Source organism: Oryctolagus cuniculus, chromosome 9 (assembly GCF_964237555.1).
Source record: "Oryctolagus cuniculus chromosome 9, mOryCun1.1, whole genome shotgun sequence".
Taxonomy (NCBI): Eukaryota; Metazoa; Chordata; class Mammalia; order Lagomorpha; family Leporidae; genus Oryctolagus; species Oryctolagus cuniculus.
In genome coordinates, this window is record NC_091440.1 from 81,948,080 (window position 1) to 81,973,512 (window position 25,433).

At 38.8% G+C, this 25,433-nt stretch overlaps 2 protein-coding genes across 13 annotated transcripts in view; one reads left to right on the top strand and one right to left on the bottom strand.

Annotated features, from left to right (window-relative positions):
- BRCA2 (BRCA2 DNA repair associated) overlaps positions 1–19,331 on the bottom strand; it is a 72,250-nt gene extending 52,919 nt beyond the window's left edge. Inside the window, exons 1-10 of one of the 5 annotated variants that reach the window (XM_002720579.5) lie at positions 19,022–19,331; positions 18,261–18,366; positions 16,189–16,437; positions 8,026–8,134; positions 7,362–7,408; positions 7,229–7,269; positions 6,926–7,037; positions 5,412–5,452; positions 2,894–3,002; positions 703–1,797 (exon numbers count right to left, since the gene is read on the bottom strand). In XM_002720579.5, coding sequence (XP_002720625.3) covers positions 703–1,797; positions 2,894–3,002; positions 5,412–5,452; positions 6,926–7,037; positions 7,229–7,269; positions 7,362–7,408; positions 8,026–8,134; positions 16,189–16,437; positions 18,261–18,327 — 1,870 coding nt within the window. In that variant the 5' untranslated portion in view covers positions 18,328–18,366; positions 19,022–19,331. Of the gene's footprint in view, positions 1–702; positions 1,798–2,893; positions 3,003–5,411; positions 5,453–6,925; positions 7,038–7,228; positions 7,270–7,361; positions 7,409–8,025; positions 8,135–16,188; positions 16,441–18,260; positions 18,367–18,744 lie in introns of all 5 variants that reach the window. The other 4 variants (XM_070049046.1, XM_051831814.2, XM_070049047.1 and 1 more) reach the window with 4 other exon arrangements.
- Positions 19,257–25,433, top strand: part of ZAR1L (zygote arrest 1 like) — an 83,241-nt gene continuing 77,064 nt past the window's right edge. For 7 of the 8 annotated variants that reach the window (XR_007913745.2, XR_011378851.1, XM_070049054.1 and 4 more), the window contains exons 1-2: positions 19,283–22,682; positions 23,237–23,329. Coding sequence is in view for 6 of the 8 variants with exons in the window: in XM_070049054.1 (XP_069905155.1) it covers positions 22,029–22,682; positions 23,237–23,329 (747 nt within the window). In the remaining 2 variants the exon portion in view is untranslated. Of the gene's footprint in view, positions 22,683–23,236; positions 23,330–25,433 lie in introns of all 8 variants that reach the window. The other variant, XM_070049057.1, reaches the window with a different exon arrangement.

Sequence of the window (25,433 nt, forward strand, 5' to 3'; positions counted from 1 at the left end):
AATATTTCAATGATATTTACTTCAAAGCTATCACAAGTGGTATATTTGCTTTATTTAAAATGTTTATAGGTATCCAATATATAGAATAATGGAACATAATGGCTTAACTTTGATGTATACAGCATCAAACATATTTCTCTAGAAATTCAGCAGAAATCTCAAATAGTTCTCTTGTATTTCAATCCCATCAACCCTACTACTCACTGAGATTATGTAACAAAATCATTTTATTTTAGGACCAGCATACATTAAATTTAGCTAGCAATTAGTTGTCTTTTTCTTTAATTTTTTACATGCTTTAGAGTACATAGTAAATGGATCAAGTATTTAATGTCCAATTTGTATATAACACTTAAAATTAAAGCAGGAACTAAGTAGACAAGTTCTTAAATGTTGATGAAAAAATCTCTCAAGTTATCAGTATACTATGCAAGCTGATCCAACATGTTTGAATAAAATGATTCTGAATATTGGTAATCAATGCACTAAACAATAACATATATAGATACTGCCTATGATTGAATATAAGATATACAGATTTAAAAGAAACAGAAAAGAAACAAACAGGATGACAACAGGAAGTATATTTGTTTTAAAAAAAATTAAAGAAACTCATGTTTTCAAAAAAGACTACCCATTACCATCCAAAGAGCTATATGCAGTATTTGCAAAAGAATTAAAAAAAAAAAAAGACTGAGGTACCTGAATCAGCATTTGTAAATACAAGTGGTACATCTAAAGTATTTGCTTCAAACTGTGCTGAGCAGTTAGTTAGTTCTGAATTTTGGTCTTCCTGTATCTTTTTTCCTTCATCCTTTACAGCATAAATGAATTTTTTGGTTTTCTTCTTCAAAGTGGATATTAAACTTGCATTCTTCAAAGTTACAGAAGAATGTGTGACAGTGGCTGGCCTGCTTCCATCATCGACAAAACTCTCACATAAAGAATTTTCTTTCTGTGAGTAAAAAGCATGTGTTTCCATTTCTCTTTCAGGGATTTCTGCTGTTTCATTCAAGTCTGAATTACTCATGTCACCTAAGAAAACTGTTCCCAGAGTCTCCTCAGCTGATTCTCTTATCTTGAATAAGGACTTTTTGATACCCTGAAATGGAGAAACTACTGGAGAAATCTCAGATGTTGTTGGCTTCGCTCCAAGAATGGAATCATGAGATTCAACATGCTGCCTTTCATCTCTCTTATGTACCACTGTTTCCTCATTTAATATCTTCTCTAATTTTGGTAGACCAGAAATATGAGACAAAGAATTTTCAGGAGTAATAAAGTTGATACATGATTTCTCTGTGTCTATCAGGTCTTTTTCTGAATTACGTTGGTCACAGGAAGAAACATGCACCATGCTTATTTTCTCTATCTGGATTTCATTTAGATCAGACACACTTAGTTGAGACCATTCAGATTGCACCAACTCCTTGGAGATTTTATCATTTCCACTTTCTAAGGGCTTCTGAATTGTTAAATTTGAATCTAATGGATCACTATTCTTTGCTTCAATTTCAAATGCAAATGAATGTTTATTTTCCTTCATTTGTTCTTTAGCTTCATCATATGTGTCAGTTTTTGTTTCATAAATATTTTTTTCTGTAGTCTTCTCACTTTTTAGTTCTTTTAGATTTTCCATTTTATACTCAGAGAAACATAATGAAAAACTATCTTCTTCAGAAATATTTGCAACTGATTCACATACTTCATCTTCTAGAATATTTGGCATAGACTTTCCAAAGTGGTCTTTACAACTATTTACTTTACCAAATGAATTTCCTAATACTTTCCTCAATCCTGTTAAAATTTAAAACAGAAACACATTAATAACATAATACAACCATATAACTGATATTATTTTTACCTTTTTTCAGAAACAGTATATATAACTCAGTATTTAAAGCATAAACTTTTTTAAGTTCGTCACTCTTAGGTTCTTGTGATAAAGCCTGATTCCAATGCATCTAAATCTTTTTATTCATATTCCAATCCCTAGTAATTTTTTCTTTATCATCTCTACACAATTAAAATTTTCCAAACAATGTAATATGCTAAGATCTATCAAACAGATGTGGCAAATCATTTTTCTACCCCTACAACAACTAAGAGTAAAATCTGACTTTATATATGCATATGTATACATTCATGGACCTCACATACACATCTATGATCAGATACCTAATTTTACGTACTTGTACAGACATACACACAAACTAAGAAAAACACAATATTCTAGTGATCTAACTAGGTAATTTGTGGTATATTCATAACCACAGTTACTTTCAGGTTAGAAAAAAAAGCACTTCATCTCTTGTCAATTATGTTTTATTTTTATCAGTTTTTTTAAAAGATTTATTTATTTATCATTTGAAAAGTGGTGTTAGGAGAGACAGACACAGAGAGACATCTTCCATCCACTGGTTCACTCCCCAAATGGCCACAAGGGCCAGGGCTAGGCCAGGCAGAAGCCAGGAGATCAGAGCTTCTTCTGGGTCTCCTACATAGGTAGCAGTGGCCCAAGTAGTTGTGCCATTTTCCACTGCTTTCTCAGGTATATCAGCAAGGAGCTGGATTGGAGGTGGAGCAGTGGGACTTGGACTGGTGCCAAATGGGATCCTGTGCTGCAGGCTGCGGCTTAACCCACTGAGCCACAGCACCAACCCTTTATCTCTGAGTTTTGAGAAATAGGGTTAGATGGTGAGTAGTGTCTTTAGAATGATGGTTAAACATTGTCATTTAAATCAAGTGAGTTTCTAATCTCAATTCCTTGAGATAAAAATACTACTTCAATAATGAAAAAATTAAAGCAATATGCATTCTACTTAAGAAAAGAGAAGCAGTAACTTCTGGAGTATCAATACAAATAGTAGTTCAACTAAACAGAAGAACTTACTTTGGCTTCTAGCTTCTCTCTGATTTTTGTTTTCACTTTCTGTCACAGAAGGGATGAATCTCCCATTTTTATTCATACTTTCATCATTAGAAAAATGGTTTTTCAAAATCTATAAAAGTCATAATTTAGTATCATTAGTATCAACTAACCAGAATCTACAAAGAAATTAAGAAATTCCACAACATCAAAACAAACAACCCACTTAAGAGATGGGCCAAGGACCTCAATAGACATTTTTCAAAAGAGGAAATCCAAATGGCCAACAGACACATGAAAAAATGTTCAAGATCACTAGCAATCAGGGAAATGCAAATCAAAACCACAATGAGGTTTCACCTCACCCCGGTTAGTATGGCTCACATTCAGAAATCTACCAACAATAGATGCTGGTGAGGATGTGGGGAAAAAGGGACACTAACCCACTGTTGGTGGGAATGCAAACTGGTCAAGCCACTATGGAAGTCAGTCTGGAGATTCCTCAGAAACCTGAATATAACCCTACCATACAACCCAGCCATCCCACTCCTTGGAATTTACCCAAAGGAAATTAAATTGGCAAACAAACAAGCTGTCTGCACATTAATGTTTATTGCAGCTCAATTCACAATAGCTAAGACCTGGAACCAACCTAAATGCCCATCAACGGTAGACTGGATAAAGAAATTATGGGACATGTACTCTATAGAATACCATAGAGCAGTCAAAAACAATGAAACCCGGTCATTTGCAACAAGGTGGAGGAATCTGGAAAACATTATGCTGAGTGAATTAAGTCAGTCCCAAAGGGACAAATATCATATGTTCTCCCTGATCGGCAACAACTAACTGAGCACCAAAGGGGAAACCTGTTGAAGTGAAATGGACACTATGAGAAACAGTGACTTGATCAGCTCTTGTCCTGACTGTTGATGTACAGTGTAATACTTTATCCATTTTAGTATTTTTTTTGTTCTAGTACTATTGGTTGAACTCTATAATTAACACACAGTTATTCTAGGGTGTTTAACTGAAAAGTGATCCCTGTTAAATATGAGTGGGAATAAGAGAGGGAGGAGATGTACAATTTGGGACATGCTCAATTGGACTTGCCCCAAATGGTGGAGTTAGAAACGTGCCAGGGGATTCCAATACAATCCCATCAAGGTGGCATGTACCAATGCCATCTCACAGGTCCAAGTGATCAACTGCAGTTCACAACTGATCACACTGATAGGTCTAAGAGTCAAAGGGATCACACAAACAAGACTAGTGTCGGCTAATACTAACTGATAGAATCAAAAAGGGAGAGAATGATCCATCATGGGAAGTGGGATACACAGCAGACTCATAGAATGGCAGATGTCCTAAATAGCACTCTGGCCTCAGAATCAGCCCTTAAGGCATTCGGATATGGCTGAAGAGCCCATGAGAGTATTTTAGGCATGGAAAGCCAAGACACTCTGGCAAAAAACAAAAAACAACAACAACAACAACAACAACAAAACCTAAATGAAAGATCTCTGTGAGTGAGATCCCAGTGGAAAGAACAGGGCCATCAAAGAAGGAGGTACCTTTCTCTGAAGGGAGGAGAGAACTTCCACTTTGACTATGACCCTGTCTGAATAAGATTGAAGTCGGGGAACCCAAAAGGCTTCCATAGCCTTGGCAACTCATGACTAGAGCCTAGGGAGATTACTGACGCCATAAACAGAGTGTCAAATTGTTAAGTCAACAACAGGAGACACTGTGTACTTACTTCTCATGTGGGATCTGTCCTTAATGTGTTGTCCAATGTGAAGTAATGCTATAACTAGTACTGAAACAGTATTTTTACACTTTGTGTTTCTGTGTGGGTGCAAACTGATGAAATCTTTACTTAATATATACTGAATCGATCTTCTGTATATAAAGATAATTGAAAATGAATCTTGATGTGAATGGAATGGGAGAAGGAGCGGGAGATGGGAGGGGTGCGAGTGGGAGGGAAATTATGCGGGGGGAAGCCAATGTAATCTATAAACTGTACTTTTGAAATTTATATTTACTAAATAAAAAAAAAGAAAAAAAATTCTTCCATATTTATTTGAGAGAAACAGATATGCAGAGAGTTCCCATCATTGGCTCACTCCACAAATGCCTACAATTGCTGGGCCAATCACGAGCTGAAACTCGATCCAAGTCTGCCTTGTGGGTGGCATGAACCCAATTTCCTGGACTATACTGCTGCTTCGAAGGGTGTGCATTAACAGGAAGCTGGAGCTGGGTATTGAGTCCAGGTACTCTGAAGTGGTTTATGGTGTCTTAAACCAGCATCTTAGCTGCTAAGCTAAACGCCCACACATACATGCAACTAATTTTTCAAAGGCAGCAGTTTCTCACAGGAAATGAATGAAAATTACCTTATAGGATTAAGTTTAGAGACTTTCTCAAAGGTTTAACAAATTACAAGCTAGTGCATGAAAAATGCAGATAAGTAATTAATTAAGGCATCCTAAAATTACAAGCAGTTAAGTATAATCAAATTGTTATATTTACTTACAGCATTAGTATCAACAGTTTCAGATGCTTCTTCATCTCTTACTGTAAGATAAAAATTCAATTTACCAAAATTATATTATGTATTATATACTAAAATAATGGAAAAACATAAATTTTTTAGTCAGACTTCAAAAAGCACATAACCTATTTGATTAAATGACATATTTGAAACAATATGTTGACCTAGTTGTAGTAATTTTAAAGTTCAAGCAACATAAGTGAGTAAGTATATACTCATTTCCTTATTATCACTGACAATATAGTAAGAAACTTTATGGTTTGATGATTCTGCCTGAATGGTAACATTGTACACAATGACTTTAAAAATCAGATAAAGAAGCATGGTCATGACCTCAAACCTAAAGCCTGTAGACTATAGCAGTTCTTTAGACAATATGGCCTAAAAGCATATTGACACTTCTTACTTTTCAAAATGTTTGTTATTACTTCATATAAGTAACAAAAGAAGAAAGTTAAATTATATCCAACTAAAAAAGCAAAACAGAACATTATTTTTCTAGAATAAACATTGTTTACAAAATCCTGATTTGGGTATAAATTTAAACTCAAGCTTTAAGTACAATTCACAATATATACATGCTTCATAATTCCATTTACATATAGATATGCACATATGTGAGGAAAAGTTTCAAAAACAAAGTTTATTAAATGTAGGACACTTCATTAAATTTGAATTTCAGGTAAATAAAGAACAATGTTGTTGGTGAATACTTACTTTTTTCTCCATTATCATTCCTCTTCTCTAAATTGTGATGTGTTTGTTTACATGAACTTCCAGATACTTGTTCACACTGCATTTACACACATTTACTTACAGATCCCTCTCTAAACTTATACTTATTGTAGTAATTTCATAAAATTAAAAAATAGTCACAGCTTCTCAAATACTAAGTCATGATTAGCCAGCTCTCAGCCATTGAGAGATTTTAAATTGTTTTACAATAGGTGAAATGTTTAAAATATATTTACTTAATGATTTTTTGAATACCACCTATATGGCAAGGAATCATATAGTCCAATGGATGAGCAAAGAAAACATTTCAGATCATCAAATGGATGTATAACTATAATTGTGAAATTTTAAATCTTACTTCAGTACCACTGGCAATACAGATCTGTATAAGAGATTTAAGCAGAAAGCACAAAAATTTACTTAATTCTGCTTTCAATGCTTGAAATACCAGAATTGGTAAAATCTTCAAATTATATCAAATACTGATCCAAAACACTTGGGTATATAGTTAAATCAGTATTTGTAAAGCCATACTAGATTAATGACACAAATAGTAAAACAAAATGCTTGACTCCTATGGAATACCACTGAATGTATGTTATTTATCACAATCTAAAACTAAATAGAATAAAATTATTCAGAACCACCAACACACTTTTCAAATATTGTCTAATATTTCTCATCTTTTCCTTTAACAGATGTGTTTACCAGCCTCATTTATCTTAGCATATTATGTACAATAACACATTTGCTAGTATTACCTATGAGCACAGTGGAACTAAGGGTTGGTGGTGTGGCTAAAGAACTTGACCAAGACATATCAGAATCCATCTCAGCTCCCAGACTTTCAGAAATATGTTTTTGTGTCTGACCCTGGAAAGAAAAACAACAGTTTATTTATTTCATAGAAATGTATTCAATATTTTTTCACTTACTCACTTTTTATCACTTAATGAATGCCTACGTAAGACAGTATCCTAGGGTCTTATCTGTTAATTTCAGGGCAAAGGCATGACACTACTGTCAAAATTTTGATTATACTATAAAACAAGCAGAATATTTACCTTCATAAGCTTTGGTGTATGAAATAAACTCCCACATACCACTAGGAGTAAAAACAAAAAAAAGTATTAAGCTTTATTTCATTAAAATTTCTAATAGTTTAATAATGAAAAAAATCTTGGTTTTTAATCATACCTGACTTTTTTCTTTGTGGTGTTACATTTGTATATTGTAGAACAGGACTAAAATAAAATAGACCCCTCAGATTATTCAAAAAGATTAACACAAATGGCAGAAAGAAACAAAAACACTAATCTTTTTTTAAAAAAAAAAAAAGATTCTCAGTCATAGTACTTGTTAGAATTATACTACAGATTTTAAAAATATTTTTATATTACTTTCTAAAAAATAAATCTCATGAAGAATTAAGAAAACACTAAATAATTACTAAAATGCCCATTGAAAGCAACGTAAAAAGTATTCACAAATTTCAGCTACTAGTAACTACAAAATTTTAATTTAAAATTATATAATCTACCAGAGCAACATATTCTGTTCAAAGAGTCAAAGAACATGAATAATTTATTTGAAATTGATACTTCAAGAACTTACTGTTTTTCATCAATGTTTTTGTTACTACACAGAAAATCAGCCAATTTAACATAAGGAAAACAAAGTAAATGTTTCTAGTGTGAAAGTTATTCTACTCAGGGACTTAACATAAAAGATTATTTAATAGAGCATCCTTCATCAGGCTGTCAGCCGAAATATTAGCATGAAAATCAGTTTAATTTGCACAAGATAAACATCTTTAGGTAAATGTTTCATTTAAATATTTTAATATAATAAGTCATCATACCTTTCACTAAGATATGAATTTATAAGTGGACTGGCAACATCATTTGCTTGATCTATTTTAGACTTCATTGTGCAACAACTTTTACGTTCATTATTGGCAGTATCCTTTCCTGAAACAGTACAATCAATCAGTAAGAATTTATACACTCTGGATTGTAAATTTTCATTCTCTGGAAGTACTTATAAACTAAGGTTCATCTAAACTGAGGAGAATGCAGGAATTTAGTTTGAAAAGGTTTTTCAGTTTGCTGACTCTTCTCAAAAAAGAAATGTCTCAAGGCACATTCCCTCATTTAACAACCAAACTAAGCATGTAAAATGCATTAAGATTCTTTGCATGACACAATCCAAAATAACACTTTATTCTCAAAAGAACTCACAGTCTAGTAGGGAAAATGTTTTTTTGAAATGTATACAAGTAGAATATAAAGTAGAATCATTTGTTCTATTAAATTACACATAATACTATGGCATCATGGAGGATAAGAGTTAAGTGAAAAGACATTTACTGAAAACCTACAAAGGTCCCAAATCTGACTATAACACTTCTGTTGAAAATGTTGCAAGATCTTGCTTTCAGGATAAGTTCAAACTCCATAACAACACTCCTAAGTAACAATGCCTTTCATGATATCAGTTCTTTGTTTTTATGAAGCCAATCTTTCAGTTTCTAGCTAAAGGCAACTACTAGATATCCTGATAAAACACTCTGATCTCTGACTTAGTACAAACTGTTTTTCCTCTTTTTTAATTCTCACCACCTGGAACATCCATTTTTCAGACTTCCATTTAGAAACTAACTCCTCTAAAAAAACCTTTTGTGGTCCTTCAAGTGAGATTAAGTACTTGCCCTTTCTATATGTTCCCAATTTTCTATATGTTTCCCACTTTTCCTTCTGTTTCCCCTATTAGACAACAGTCTAATAAAGTTAACAAACTTCTTGAGGTAGAGATTTTGCTTTATCATTATACCCCTAGCAAGTACAATATTTGATATGTTAGTCACTCCACAAATATTGGCTAAATGAATTAGCCATAATTAGAGAATGAGTTGTAGATGGCAACTTATATTTCTATTCTCATTGAACATGTCTATTTTCTAAGACATAATACTGAAAGATACTAAATCTATAGGTGGTTCTAAAATATCAAATCCAATTGAGATTTTCAACATTCCTTTTTTTTTTTTTTTTAAAGATTTATTTATTTATTTGAAAGGAAGAGTTACAGAGAGGCAGAGGCAGAGAGAGATCTTCCATCCACTGGTTCAATTCCCAAATGGCCACAAAGGCCGGAGCTGGGCAGTTCTGAAGCCAGGAGCCTGGAGTTTCTTCCCAGTCTCCCATGTGGGTGCAGGGGCCCAAGGACTTGGACCAGCTTCTGCTGTTTTCCTAGGCACATTAGTAGGGAGCTGCATGGGATGTGGAGCAGCCAGGACTCGAAACAACGCCTGTACGAGATGCCAACACCACAGGCGGCGGCTTTATCTGCAATGTCACAGCACCTGCCTCAACATTCCTATTTTCTGTATTAGAGTACCTTATATATGACTCTACAGGGTACAAAGTACTCATGAGGTTCTACTGGTCGATGATGATTAAAAATTTGGTGCCTGAGATATTTAACTAAAAATAGTTGCTTTAACTGATCTTATAATCTCTAACTTAGAACCTTTGAGAAGGATAAGGTTTATCAATGTTAAATAAAATGAAGATCAAGCTAATTTAGGAACTCTTTGCAGTAACATAGACAAAAATGACTCATTATATCATTTCTCTTGCAATACAGAATAATCACTAATAAATGAAATGTACATGTAATTTAAAAGTCCTACTTCTGGGCCAGCGCTGTGGTGCAGTGGCATAGCAGGTAAAGTCACTGCCTGTGGTGCCGGCATCCCATATGGGCACCAGTTTGAGTCCCGGCTGCTCTACTTTTGATCCAGCTCTCTGCAATGGCCTAGGAAAGCAGTGAAAGATGGCTCAAGTCCTTGGGCCCCTGCACCTGCATGAGAGACCTGGAGGTGGCGGCCATTCAGGGAGTGAACAGATGGAAAACCTTTCTCTCTCTGCCTCTGTGCAGCTCTGCCTTTCAAATAAATAAGTAAATCTTTAAAAAAAAAAAAATTCCCAAGTCCACAAAACATCCAACTTCCTTCTTTAATGAGACTTCTAGTTAAAGAAACTAAAAAGTAGCTGAATGAATTTTTTGAAAGGACACAAACTTTAAAAATAAACCAAAAATAATCCAAACGACGAGACTACATTATAAGCCTATTAGAATGGCTAAAACCCAGAACACCAACAACATAAAACGCTGTGAGGAAGGAAGGAATTCTTATTCACTGCTGGTGGATGCAAAAATGGTATCAGCTGTTTTGGAAGACAATTTTCAGTTTCTTATAAAACTTGGCTGGCACCGCGGCTCAGTAGGCTAATCCTCCGCCTTGCGGCGCCGGCACACCGGGTTCTAGTCCCAGTCTGGGCGCCGGATTCTGTCCCAGTTGCCCCTATTCCAGGCCAGCTCTCTGCTGTGGCCCGGGAGTGCAGTGGAGGATGGCCCAAGTGCTTGGGCCCTGCACCCCATGGGAGACTAGGAAAAGCACCTGGCTCCTGCCATCGGATCAGCGCGGTGCGCTGGCCGCAGCGCGCTGGCCACTGGAGGGTGAACTAACGGCAAAGGAAGACCTTTCTCTCTGTCTCTCTCTCACTGTCCACTCTGCCTGTCAAAAAAAAAAAAACTAAACATACTGTTTAATATGATTATATTCACTGGTATGAGCCCAAATGAGTTAAAAGCTTAGGTCCATAAAAAACTTTCACATGAATACTGTCACTAAAAGAAATGGAGAAACATTAAATGCATATTGTTGAGTGAAAGAAACAGCCTGGGAAAGTTTACATTTTGTATACATTTTGTATGGCTGTCCCTGTGATACAGGTTAAACCTCTACATGGGGCACTGGCATCCCATATGAGTGCCAATTCGTGTCCTGGCTGCTCCTCTTTCAATTGAGCTCTCTGCTAATCACCTGGGAAAACAGTGGAAGACGGCCCAAGTGCTTGGGCCCCTGCACCTGTGTGGGAGACGCAGAAGAAGCTACTGGCTCCTGGCTTTGGATCGGCCTAGGTCCAGCCATTGCAGCCACTTGGGAAATGAACCAGCAGATGGAAGACCTTTCTCTCTGTCTCTCCCTCTCTTTGTAACTCTCTCTCAAATAAATAAATAAATCTTTTTTTTAAAAAAGGCTACACTTTGTGACATTAGGGAAAATGCAAAACTTACAGAGACAGTAGAAAGATAATTATTTACCACTGGTTCCATGGTGAGGAAGGGTGAACGAGTAGAGCTTAGGGGATTTTTAGGGCAGTTTAACTATTCTGTAATGTAATGAAGGATATGCCATTATAAATTTGTCAAAATTCAGAGAACTATACAGTAGTAAGGGGGAACCCTGATGTAAAACACTCGAGTTATTAATAATACATCAATATTGAATAATGAAAAGAAACCCAACTGTAAAAAATAAAAAATGAAAAAAAGAACCAGATAAAAGCCAGCTCATACTCCAAAAAAGCATTTCCCAAATAACTTTAGACCTTCACAAATAAACTTAAGAATGACCAGAGAACTCATGGTTTTATGGAAAAAGAGCTGCTGAGGAGCAGAAATAACACATTTCCTCATGGAACTTCAAGGATTTTTTTTTTAAATAACAGATATTAGCACTGAACGAAGTAGGTTAAAAATCAAAACTGAAATTTATTATATTTCAAAAATAAATTTTAAAGTGATTTATTTTTTAATTATTTATTTGAATGACAGAGAGAAATAGAGATTTCCCACCTACTGGTTCACCCTGCAACAGCTAGGGCTGGGCCAGGCTAGCAGGGACTTAACGACTTGAGCTATCACCTGCTGCTTCCCAGGGTGCACATTAGCAGGAAGCTGGAATCGGGAACAGAGACAAGCTTTGAACCCAAACATTCTGATATGGGACATGGGTGTCCCAAGTGGTATCTTAACCTCTGTGCCAAACACCTGCCCCTAAAATACACTTAAAAGCAAAAGTCTCAATCAACTATAGTCAACAGAATTATGCAAGCATTATAACTTTAATAAAAACTCCTCTGCAGTGGGTTCAAAGTGGCACTCTTAATTCACTCCTATAGACAAACCAATTCCTACAGACCATTCCAGCAGGTACAATTAGACAATGAATCATGGATCCTAGGTATGTCTTTAAAGATTCAGGAAAAACTGCTTTACGAAGCTTTTCATGAAAACCCTAGAAAGATGGTTCTCCACTTTAGGTAACTTTTCCCTTGCTCTTGTAACATACCACATCAGTGTATATGTTTTTTGTCACTTACAAGACTGAGTACCTAGAAGTCAAAGGACATCCCCTTCCCCCCTTTAAAAACTATTTGAGAGGAAGAGAGGTAGAAAGGCACAGAGAATGAACTAATCTGCTGGTTCACTTTCCACAATGCTAACAGGCAGTCTGCAGGAGCAAGGAACTCAATTCAGGTTTCCCATGTGGGTGGCAGGAAGCTAACCACTTGAGACATTATTTCTGGCTCCCAGGATCTGCATTAGCAGAAAGCTATTATCATGAATTGGAGTTGGGATTCAAACCCAGGTACTCTGATATAGGACCTGGGCATTCCAACTAGAGTTTTAACTGCAAGGTCAAACACCCTGTCCCCAAAGGATATCTCATTCATGTTCGTATCTTTTAATGCCTAGCAACTTGCCTGGCACAAATAAACACGGATAATTGCTGAATGGATGATTTCTTTTCTGTGTTCTCATCTACATTCCATTTAATTAGTCCCTAAATGTCTAAATTAGGTCTTAACCATAATTAATTTTTTTTGCCATCTAGTACTTCATCACTTTCCAAACAGATCACTGATTTCTATAACTTTCTCTCTCTTCTACACTTGCCCTAGGTCTAGCTTTGTTTTCTCAAAAGCCTGTACGATATCTCTACCATATCTCATCATTTCCTTACAGTCCAAAACAACTTTATTCACCCTTTCAACCTTTTCCTTCCCAAATCTACTTTTCCTCCAGTTTCTATGTGCTTCCAATTTCTATGAATGTCACCACTATATTCTTTTTAAAAATATATTTATTTATTTTATTTGAAAGGCAGAGTTACAGAGAGAGAGGGAGAAACAGAGATCACTCTTCCATAGCTGATTCACTCCCCGAATGGATGCACTGGCCAGGGCTGGGCCAGGCCAAAGGCAGGAGCTCAAACTCCATTTGGGTCTCCCACATGGGTGGCAGGGGTCAAGTATTTGGACCACCTTCTGCTCTTTTCCTAGGCACATGAGCAGGGAGCTGGATGGGAACTGGAGCAGCTGGGACTGCAACAAGTTGCTCATTTGGGATGTTGGCTTAATTCACTGCACCACAACATTGGCCTCAATGTCACCATTATAATCTAATTTGGTAACACCTTACCCTGTCACTCATTTTTCTTCTGAATCCTCCATATCCTGGTCACTGCTGGGTCTTTAGTTTCTACCCTCTATGCCTACTTTCACTGCATTAATGCTATTAACCTGCACGTTCTTAACTGATGTGTCTCTGATCCCACCCCCCATTTAAATATTTATTTATTTATTTGAAAGTCAGAGAGTTACGCAGAGAGAGAGAGAGAGAGAGAGAGAGAGAGAGAGAGGTCTTCCAACCACTGGTTCACTCCCCAATTGGCTGCAACAGTTGGAGCTACGCCGATCCGAAGCCAGGAGCCGGGAGCCGGGAGCCTCCTCCGGATCTCCCACGTGCGTGCAGGGACCCAAGGATGTGGGACATCTTCTGCTACTTTCCCAGGCCATACCAGAGAGCTGGATTGGAAGTGGAGCAGCTGGCCTTGAACTAGCATCCATATGGGATGCTGGCACTGCAGGTGGCGGCTTTACCCGCTACGCCACAGCGGCTGGCCCCAATCTTCCCTTTTCTTAAGGAGCACTGTGATAATCTTAAATGCAGATTACTGGATTTCCTTTCAAGAGATCTGAATTCAAGAGATTCAGAGTGAGGAAATTTGTCATTTTGATTAGCATCCCAGAAGATTTTGACTGTCCATCACATATTGAAAAAAATCTATCTCCAAACACTGACAGATTATTGGCTCTCTAAAGCAAAATTAATTCATTCTACAGATACTGAGTACTATATATACCACTTGGTTCCCAATAACATACCAGTATAAGAAAAATCTTTGCCCATTACCTATATTCACTGTTTATATGCATACTCTAGCATCATGAATTTCCTGTTTCAAAGCATGTATCATACTATAACAGTTTATGCATGTCCCTTTTGCTATACGCTCAGTAATGGTAAACAGGGACTATTCCTCAGCAGAGATAAGCCTAGATCTGACAAAAGGCAAGAAAAAGTTGTGGGCAGAGATAGCAATATTCAAAAAGAGCCAGAGTAGATAGTGGCTTCAGTATCTTAAAGCAATTCAGAGCCATTGTTGTGGTGTACTGGGTAACACTGGGTAACACTGCAGCCTGTGACGCTAGCATCCCATATGGGTGCTGGTTTGTGCTTCACTTTGGATCGAGCTTCCCGCTAATGGCCAAGGAAAAGCAGCAGAGGACGGCTCAAGTACTTGGGCCAGTGTTACTCACGTGGGAGACCAGGATGAAGCTCCTGGCTTTGGCCTAGCCCAGTACCGGCTGTTGTGGCCAGCTGGGTAGTGAACCAGCAGATGGAAGATCTCCCTCTCTGTCTCTCCCTTTCTCTCTGTAACTCTTTCAAAATCAATCAATCTTTAAAACAAAAAACAAGGTAATGGGGCTGGTGGCACTGTGGCTGCCACAGCAGGTTAACATCCTGGCCTGAACCACCAGCATCCCATATGGGCACCAGTTCTAGTCCTGGCTGCTCCACTTCCTATCCAGCCCTCTGCTATGGCCTGGAAAAGCAGTAGAAGATGGCCCAAGTCCTTGGGCCGCTGTGCCCATGTGGGAGCCTGGAAGAGGCTCCTGGCTTCGGATCAGCTTAACTCTGGCCCTGTGGCCATTCGGGGAGTGAACCAGCGGATGGTAGACCTCTCTGTCTCTACCTCTCTCTGTAACTCTGTCTTTCAAATAAATAAAATAAATCTTTAAGCCATTGTAATCCATAAATCGTACTTTGGAAATTTATATTCATTAAATAAAAGTTAAAAAAAAATTAAAATACAAAAAAAAAAAGATCTTGAATTTATAATGAGGACAAAGTAGGTCATCATAGCTTTGACAAAGGAAGTAGTACTATTAAATTTGCATGTGAATTCTCCACTCAATAAAAACATTCAATTCCTTTAGCTTCCCATTCAGTGCCTATCTCTCACCTGCATTTTTCAGTCTTATAGATTGTTTACTGGTCCTTTCAGACACAAAACACCTCAAACAAATCTAAATTATTTGTTATTCCTGGAATAAACTAAATGCTCTTCTTGTCATTCCCTCTGCCAAGAACATAATTATTCTATCACATCTTCAAATTCCTTGAATCTGAACTATCCTTCAAGGTTCAGTTTCAATGACTAACAGCCTAACTTCCCTAAATACTATGTCATTGTACTTTTTTTTTTTTTTTTTGGCAAATACTACATTCATCCTTATACTACACTTGATATGTATACCGTTTATTCCCCTTATTAGAGAGTAGCACTTACAAGTGGGTAATAAACTTTTAAAAAAGTGAATATATAATTTTATTAAACAATTACTTGGAAACATGTGACACGTACAACACAGAAACTGCTACCAGATCAAAAGATATTCATAGCAAATTGATAATAATAATCTCTGTTCTTTTGATAGCCTACAGAAACAGTTCAGTTTAACTAAAATAAAAACAAATCCCATTTTTTATAAAAAACATAATTTAGCAAATCTCAGTTGGCAGGATATTTTAATCAAACGGTGGAAGAAAATAAACACTTATTAAGTATCTACACTGTTTCATTTAATCTATCAGGTATTATTTTCAGCATCTCCATTATTCAAGTGAGGAAAGCAAGGCCAGAGAAATTAATTCGCTCAATACAACACAATTAATGACACAGCTGAGATTTTTAACACGGTTTGCCTAAATTCCTCATTCATATTTCTCCCTCCATCCCCATCTCCCACAACACATTACTTACCTGTATCTGGTCTGTATTTATCTAATTCTCTTAAAGGAGATTGGTATAGCTGCAGAGATGGACCTTGATCTTTGAAAATGATTGGAGTTGATGCCAACTGATGATAGGAGAGTTTCCTTTGTGGTGTTTTAAACAAATTTGGTTCACAATTGTTGATCTTACATTCAGATTCTTCTGCAGGTTCAGAATTATAGAGTGGAGCTTCTGAAGATAGTTCTTCAAACCAGTTAAGGCTTATTGGTCCTAAATCTACTTAAAAACAAAACAAAACAAAACAAAAACTCCATCCAAATTCTATTCATTAACAAAAGTTCACGAGCTAGCAATGTAGTTAAAGATCATGATATAATGAAAAGAATGCTTGAGATTCTGTCTGTGGATTACTTTGGTTAAGGCACAGTAGGTCAGCAAGATCATCAATACATTCTCTCATGAATCTGCAGTTATATTTAGAGTTCACCGAAATTGTGATATAGCACTTTGGTATATTACCTTTTTATTTAATTAACTTCTGTTTATTTCCTCTCTCAATATTCAAGATTCTGAATTAAAAACTTCCAATAAAATACATCTTACAAATACAATTCATGTCATATGACTATTCCTTAAGTGTATAAATCACGGGATACAAGGTATACAGATTCTAAACTAAAAGAGAAGATTTCTCATAAAGGGAAATGACAAAATTTCTATTATCTATCCACCCTAAACAGCTGTTTTTATAAGTCAGGAGGTTCAAAGGTTAAAAAGATCTTCATCACACTACTGACATTATGTTCCTCATGTTGCTATTTATATCGATGGTACCAAGATAATGGGGGCTAAAACTGCTGGTGAATTTGCATGAGGTAAGCCAGTGACATCAAACTATAGTTATTATATTTCTAACCACTGCATCTTTGTTAAAATAACAATATCACTTTATCTAAAGACTGTCCTAATTGAAGCAACATTCATTTTATTAATGCTTGATCTTTGAGCACATCTTTTTCATAATTCTCTGACAAAATGGAAATTATGTAAAAAAGCACCTCTGTATAGCTGAAGTACAAGAGTTGCATAGAAAAGCATTCAAGTGATGAGTTACGAGCTGAGTTGGAGTTTTCATGAAGTCCTTTTTACAGGAAAGAATGACAAACTAAGTTATTCCGACTTAGCGGATTTACAACGAAGTTATTACAACTTGGATGATTTAGCAGACATTTGTTCAGCTGAATGAAGTGAGCTTGTTAGAAAAGCAACAGAGTTTGCCGCCAATGATAAAATGTGGCTTTCTAAAAATACGTTTAATAGGGCAACATGTTAAATATCTATAATTTGGAACACCAATATTTTCCAAATAATTGCTACATGATGTTACAACCTGGAAAGCTCTATTGGAACATCTATTAGACCTTTGAAAGATCTAATCAAAGTTCAAGAAAGCCAAATTAAAAAAGAAAATCCACTAGTAATTGAAGACTTAAAATACTCCTTGTTCCACTAACTATGTGAAGTGAATTTTCTTCATATATTTCTACCAGAAGAACATACCACAACAGATTAACTGTGCACCCAGGTATGAGAATACAGCTATTTTCTATTAGGGCAGATGTTAAGGAGAACTGCAAAACAATTCCACTTATTCTTCTGAAAAAATATGCAATAGATTTATTTTCAAGTGAATTAATTTTTTTTTCAGTTCTTAGTTTTAATTTCTAACATGGCAGCCTACATAAACAAATTCTCTTTGCAGGGGTCTTAATCATGAATACTGTAACGAAAATGTTTGACAGTCTCTGTCAAAGTAACATCACCAATGCTTCTAATTTACTAGTCCTACTTTCTAAACAGTTCTTCCAGTTATTGCTCATCAAGAGGCCAGTCTCTTTATACAACTATGGGTTCTGTGTCTGTCGGGTTAACTGGTAAACTATTACTTTCTAAAGTGGACTTATGACTCCATATAGAGTAGCTTGCAGTGTAAAGAAAACCGAGAAGTACTGAATTTTTTTTTCAGCAAGCACGTATGTTACTTTTCTGAAAACAGTTTCTCGTTGAAATGTATCAAGTTTCATAAAACCAGCCAATACCTGTTGTGTTGCACCGCATCTTAAAAATGTCAAATAAAGTTGGCCTCTCTTTGGATCCAATAGGCATTTTTATGTACAATATTACTCCAAAGCTCGATAAGTCAGTCTGCAAGAGAAGACCAAAAGGTCCGTCACAGGGATGCATGTCGGGGTTGTGCTTGTGTCTAAAGCTACATCCTCTACCCGTTCTTCGGGACGCCGAACTCCCTGTGAGGATGGAAACATTCCACAGTTCTGTGCACTCACAGCAGCCACGGAAAACCCCTGGCGTGTGTGTCTACTGCGACTCAAGAACAGAATTGTCAATCTTTTCTTTTTAATTACGTTAACTAGTGGCTCCTGGTACAAACAAACACTGTCCGATAACTCCCAGTCAATGATCCGAGACTAACAATTATCTGGGACTTAAGTAAGGCAGATACAGGGTGCCCAGAAACTGTAAAGCACTTTCCAGGGTGGCAATATTCCGTTAAAGTAACGTTACCGTGTTTTCAATTAAGAACATTTCGCATCCGGACACCCGGAACAGCCAGGAGGCAGACCCAGCCAAGGCGTTGTGCAGCCCGGAGCCGGGAAGCCAGAGTCCCGAGGGAGGGGGCGGGGCTCGCCTTTGCTTTGGAACAAGGTTGTTTCTCTCAGGCAAGAGGCGGAAGTCGATACAGGCCGCGATTCCCACCCGGGAACCTGAGAGACCCTAGCCCGCCACCCCGGACCGCTGGGGCCGCGAAAGACATGCCCGTCTCCATCCCAGCCACACTAACCCGCTCCACAGGTACAGCTGGTATTTGGGCTCAGCAGTCTAAGAGAAAGCGCGCCAGCATTTAGATCACAGATCTGACCCCATCGGCTTTTCCGGCGGCGATCCACTGCCCTAGGCAAGACCCCAGACGCCGAGCTGAAGGAGCTCCGCCTCCATAGCCTTTTTCAGACGCTCGCGCCAAAAGCCCGCTCTGGGCACGTGACGTGAGGACGCTGTGACGAGGCACGCAGCGTACGCACTACCCGGAAGTGAGGCCGCCGTCGGCCGCTGCTGTTTCTCAGTGAGGCGAGAGGGGCTTGCCTGTTAGGCTCAGGAACCGGAAGACGAGGGAGCTGGCGTGTATGTTCGCTTCCTGACTTTTTTAGACCCGCCCGCCTTGTTCTGAAGGGGCGGCCGTTCGGTCTATGCGTAGTTCCCCAGCCTTTCTTCCTGCCCTGGATGACTTTTGGGTGGGCGCCCTCGGAACACGATTAAGGACCTTTAAAAAAACCTTCCCTTTATCCTTAGGGCAGGTGCTTGCTAAGCCTGTGCGCCAAAGTGAGCTGACCTTAGAAAACTCGTATAAAGTGGTCTGTATGTGGGTGCCTCACTTCCGGACTGCGTGGTAGTAAATGGAAGGCTCAGGGACTTGAAGTCAGTTCTAGCAGGTGTGTTTCCCATAGGTAGACTGTTCAGAGCGAGCCCATTTTCCCAGCCTGAAAAATTGTGAATCCCATGTTAACGCTCCTGCAGTGCTAGGTACTCTCCCCTGTAGACTTCTATGGTATCTTTTTAAATTCTTATGGTGTCAATTGCCCTGTTTTGAACTGACCTGGAAGATGGAACTTGATCTCAGTTTTGGAATTCACAGGGTCTGTATCTTGGCTAGAACAGTGTTCAATCTGTGTGTGATGTATGACTTATAAAATATTGAACTGAATAGGAGAGGTAAGAGCGGCTTAGGGCCCCTGCTGCTTCTACAGTGCACTTGAGCAAGGAACAGCAAAGGCAATCTTGGATTAGAGGCTCCACGTGGTTCCTTTGGTGCCATAATCAGTTTGATAATAATCCTCAGCTGTAGCAAGGGGCCTTACTAATGTAGATAGAAACTAAAGCTCCTCCCCCCGCCTTGTTTTTTAAAAGAATGAAAGCCACATTTTTACGTATTTGAAAGCAGAAAAATAGAGATAACCTGCCGGGTCACTCCACAAATGGTAACAAAAGCCAGGGCAGGGCCAGGCTGAAGCTGGGAGCTGGAAACAGCCTGGGTCTCCCATATGAGTGGCAAGGACCCAAGTACTAGGGCCGTTGTTACCTTCCACTGCCGGGGGTTAGCAGGAAGTGAAGCCAGACTCTGATATGCTGGTTTCCCAAGCAGCGTCTTAACCACTGTGCCAAATGCTGGTCCCACTACTGAAGCTTTTCATCTGCTATGTCTAATTAGCAAAGTAACACAGGTCTGCGTATGATCCTTATCTGATGATCACTGCTGCTTATGGAACATTTGGTAAATTAGGCAATCTGCTTTGGGCTTTACAAGTAATATCACAGTCTTAGAATAATCCTATAAGTTGGTTAGTAATGTCCAATGGGGAAACGTAATTAGGCAATTAAATAACTTCACTGGTAGTAGGGCCAAAGTTTGAAGTCCATTTTGACTTAAACCTAACTACCTTGCCATTAAGTCTATCATTACCCTACAAATCAGAATAGTATGTTTTTTCTTCCTTTCTGAAGGGAGAGGCTGGGGTGTCTCGCTAGGAATAGACTAGTGAGAGCTATTGGCACCTCATTACAACCCGCTGAAATTATTCTCTCTCGCTATATACAGCCCCCCCTCAACTTTGTGTTCTTTTGGTACCTGGGCTTAATTATACTCTTCTAATGTGGCTGTTCAAATAATTTATTACTTGTATTTAATTTATTTTATGCTTTATTTTTTACTTTTTTCTTAAAAGTTTACAGTATCTGATGTGTATGACTCGGAGTTTTGATGTACATGTGCCTAGTGGATGCTTACTACAGTTAAGCAGTTAACAAATCCATACCCTCACATGGTTACTCTTTGTACACCTGAAACATCTCAGCAGATTTCTAGTATGCAATACAGTTTACTGACTACAGTGACCATTAGATCTCTAAAATAACATTGTATTATATTAGATTCATTTTGCATTCATTTTACACAGCTGCAACTTTATACCCTCTGACCAACGTGTTCTCATTTCCCCTATGTTCCTGGTAAAACTGTTGTCTGTGCTTCTGTGTATTTGACTTTTTTTGGAGCCCACATTTAAGTGAGTGCTTAAATACTTAAGCAGTACCTTTTCTTCTGTCTGGCTGATTTCACTTAGCATAATATCCTCCAGGTCTCATCCATGTTGTTACAGATGTCAAGATCTACTTTCTAAAAAAGTGTTAAAGGCAGAACAATATTCCATTCCATTTATATTATATAATAATGTATATCACAATTTTTAATCCATTCATCCACTGACACTTAAGTTGTTTGTGTAGATTGTTTATTGTGAATAATGCTGTAATGAACATGAGAGTGCAGTTATCTCTCTAAAACACTGATTTTATTTTCTTTGGATATGTATTCAGTAGTGGAATTGCTGAATTATATGATACTCTAATTTTTTTGAGGAACCTTTATAATGTCTGTACCAATTTATACTCCCACCAACAGTGTATAAGGAAAATCTAAAATGGTTGCTAGAGGAACGAATGAGGAATTGTCAATGAAAACGTGTAAATAATTCAGAAATGAAAAACAGTTTTGAAAAAAGATTCAGGATCACTGAATTGAAGAGGTAGGGAAAAGCAATTAAGAATCGGGTGGCAATTAGTCATCTGTGGATAGATAGGGCTTCCCTTCCTCAATTAGGGTAATGGGCAGCAGCCCCCGCTAAAATCTGAAATAAATGAGGAAGCTAGAGATAAACCTGAGCTGGCTTGATCACGGGCAAGGAGTGGCAGTGAAAGTGGGAAGTAAAAAACACTGTGCCTGAGCAGCTAGTAGAAGGATGGAGCGGTTTGTCCGAGTTCCCTGTGGCTTGTACCAGGGCTATGGGAACACACTACCTTTGGACCAACCTGGACTCTCAGGGCACAAACAGCCTGACTGGAGGCAAAACATTGATCCCCCCACTTTCCTGTCCAGGCCTGGGCTGCTGGTGCCTGCAAATGCTTCTGACTACTGCATGGACCCTTACAAACGAACACAGCTTAAAGCCATTCTTGCCCAGATGAATCCCAGTCTGAGGCTGCAGCTGTGCAAGGCCAACACCAAGGAGGTGGGTGTGCAGGTCAGTCTGCGAGTGGATAAGTCCGTGCAGTGCTCGCTGGGGCCTCGCACCCTGCGCAGCCGCTCCCCTTGGGACAGTGCTGGGCACAGAGTGCCCCTGGCAGGCTGGGGAGTCTATTTGCCAGTGATCAGCAACAGAGGTTTGGTTCGGCTGCAGAAGGGTGGGGACAGTGGGGAGAGTGAGGTGCTGGGCAGCCCTGCAGAGACTGGTCAACAGCCACCACCAGTGCCGAAGTTAGAAGATGGCAGGCAGAAGGAAGTTGGACAGCCTGAGGAGCTGGGGGACTCCGAGGCCACACATCCTCAAGAAGGGAAGAACAAGCTGGTGCAGAGAGATGCAGTCCCCGATCTACTCCAGAAGCCAAACTTCCAGGTGGCCTTTCTCTTCTTAGTCTTCAACCAACCCAGGCGTGCGCGCTCGCTCACCCTTTGTCTCTGTCTTCCCCCCCTCCCTCCCTTTTTCCCTCTCTCTCCTATTTGTAGAACAGTAAGAACAAATATTCTCTTGCTTCTGACACTTATTTGGTGGAGAGAGTGTTTTGCATTAGGTGCAATAATGGTCTGTATGCTCTGTAAGTTTTTGGTAAAGTAGGATGCCAACTTTAAGTCTGTGAAAGAAGTCTGGCAAACAGTGCTACCAGGAATGAGACAAGGGCTGCCATGTCTGTGAAATAGGAAATTGACTTTTGTTTTGGAGAGATTGTTCTGGTGGCATTGTGGAAAATGGTTTGGAAAACTGCGATTGACAGCAGCAAAAAGAATCCCAGAGTAATAGCTGAGATGAGACACTAAGTTAATGTGGCAGCACTGAGAATAGAAATGTGAAATTGAGGCAGCATTTTTTTCCCCGATACAAAATCATAAGTTTTTTTTTTCTCTTTTCCCTAAGATAGTAAAAGACTTCCTCCCCCCACCTCTTATTTTCAGTTTTTGGAACCAAAATATGGCTATTTTCACTGTAAAGATTGTAAAACCAGATGGGAGAGTGCTTATGTGTGGTGCATTTCTGGAACTAATAAGGTAAGTAAAAATGAGTGGGTGGGAGAGGGGAGGGTGGGGTTTACCCAAAGGTTCAGTGGGGGGAGGATTTGCTTCCTGATGGAGCATGACCATTCACAGGCCCGTCTGAATTCATTTTGGCATCCTCAGTGTTGTGCATACAATTGCAGTCTGCAAATGTTTGAGAAGAACTGACTTGTACTGTCCCTCTAAGCTCCTGAGCCATACACTGGGGATGTATTTGGCTTGGTAGTTGCTGAACAAAATCTCAAGTTATGTAGATGAGCTTTGTTCTTGTCTAAATTGGGCCTTTCTGGAACCTTTAAGTTGGTGTATTTTGAACAGGTTTAGGAGTTAGCCCCAGGGAATTTCCACCATTTGTCCACAAGGTGGAGCAGTAAAAGAAATAATTTACCATAAAGGTTAGCTTGTAAGAGACTTAGGCTAAGCCTTCGTTTTATTATACTCCTCCTAATTTGAGTTAATTGTCAAAATATCAACATTGGGAAAAACTTCACATTATATCTTGTACTTCTGGATTTTCGTGAAAAACCATAGGCTCTGGTCTTTGGACCCTTCTTTGAGACTGACAGCGGCACAAGCCTGCAGAGATGATTCTGTCTCCATTCGCTTGGCCAATGCACTTTGTTTGGAACAGCTTGCCACCAGGCCTGTTTCATTAACTTCTAAAAGCCTTTGAGCTCAAATCCTCTGCTGTTGCATGTTTAGATACTGCCTTTCTGGCTAAAGGACTATAGAGGGAGAGGGGAAAGAGACATGCAATTTGACTTTTCAGACTAGCCATTTACTAGACCCAGGAGGTAAAAGATTTTTAAACCAAGTTAAAATTACTTCGCTTCTGTTGCTAAAAGAAAAAAAATAATTCAAACACTAGAATAGAAAGAATAACACATGAATCTCTCTTCAAAAAATTCACTCTGTGGGTCAATATTGTGACATAGCTGGTTAAGCTACTTTGCTGATCCACTTCGGATCCATCTCCCAGCTAATAGCCTGAGAAAGCAATGGAGGATGGCCTAAGTGTTTGGGCCCCTACATCCATAGGGTAGAATGGGAAAGCTCTTGGCTTCAGCCTGGCATAGCCCCAGCCATTGTAGCCATTTGAGGGGTGAATTAGTAGGTGGAAGATTATCTCTCTGTCTTCCTCTCTGCCCCTCTCTTTCTCTATTTTTCCCTCTCTCCCTGTAACTCTACCTTTCAAATAAAATCACTCTGATAGGATCAATGTAGACAAAAATAACAGAGGAGGGTGTTGAACTCCATGTGAGTGGTGGCACAATGATGTCTCTGCAGGGTTTTAGAGGACAAATAGAGGAACAGTTTACCAAGTAGAGAAACACTGAAAAGCTCAAAATATAAGGGATAATGAACTAGGACAAAAGGAGGAAATCAAGGGTTTGGCCCATGCAATAATGTGTACGTTATTGGGTAGTTGTGGTAACTAAGAAAAACTGAAGTAGTAGCAGTCTGATTTTTATAAGTAAGGGAAATGAGATTGGAAGACTAAGAAAAAGTGATTGATAGAACTAGTAGAATTTAAAACCTTCTGAACTCAGGGTGGGCAAGAAAGGAAGTTATAAAATCAAGAAATGGATTGCTTAAGAAATGAGGGGTGGCATTTGCCCTACCAGTTAAGAAAGTTAGGGTGCTCGGCCGGCGCCGTGGCTCAATAGGCTAATCCTCCACCTTGCGGCGCCGGCACACCGGGTTCTAGTCCCGGTCGGGGCGCCGGATTCTGTCCCGGTTGCCCCTCTTCCAGGCCAGCTCTCTGCTATGGCCAGGGAGTGCAGTGGAGGATGGCCCAGGTGCTTGGGCCCTGCACCCCATGGGAGACCAGGAAAAGCACCTGGCTCCTGGCTCCTGCCATTGGATCAGCGCGGTGCGCCGGCTGCAGCGGCGGCCATTGGAGGGTGAACCAACGGCAAAGGAAGACCTTTCTCTCTGTCTCTCTCTCTCACTGTCCACTCTGCCTGTCAAAAATAAAAAAATAATAAAAAAAAAAAAAAAAAGAAAGTTAGGGTGCTCACCTCTCAAATCAGAGTTTGTGGGTCGAACTCAGGGCTATAGCTCCTGATTCCAAATTCCTGCAAATGCAGACCCCTGT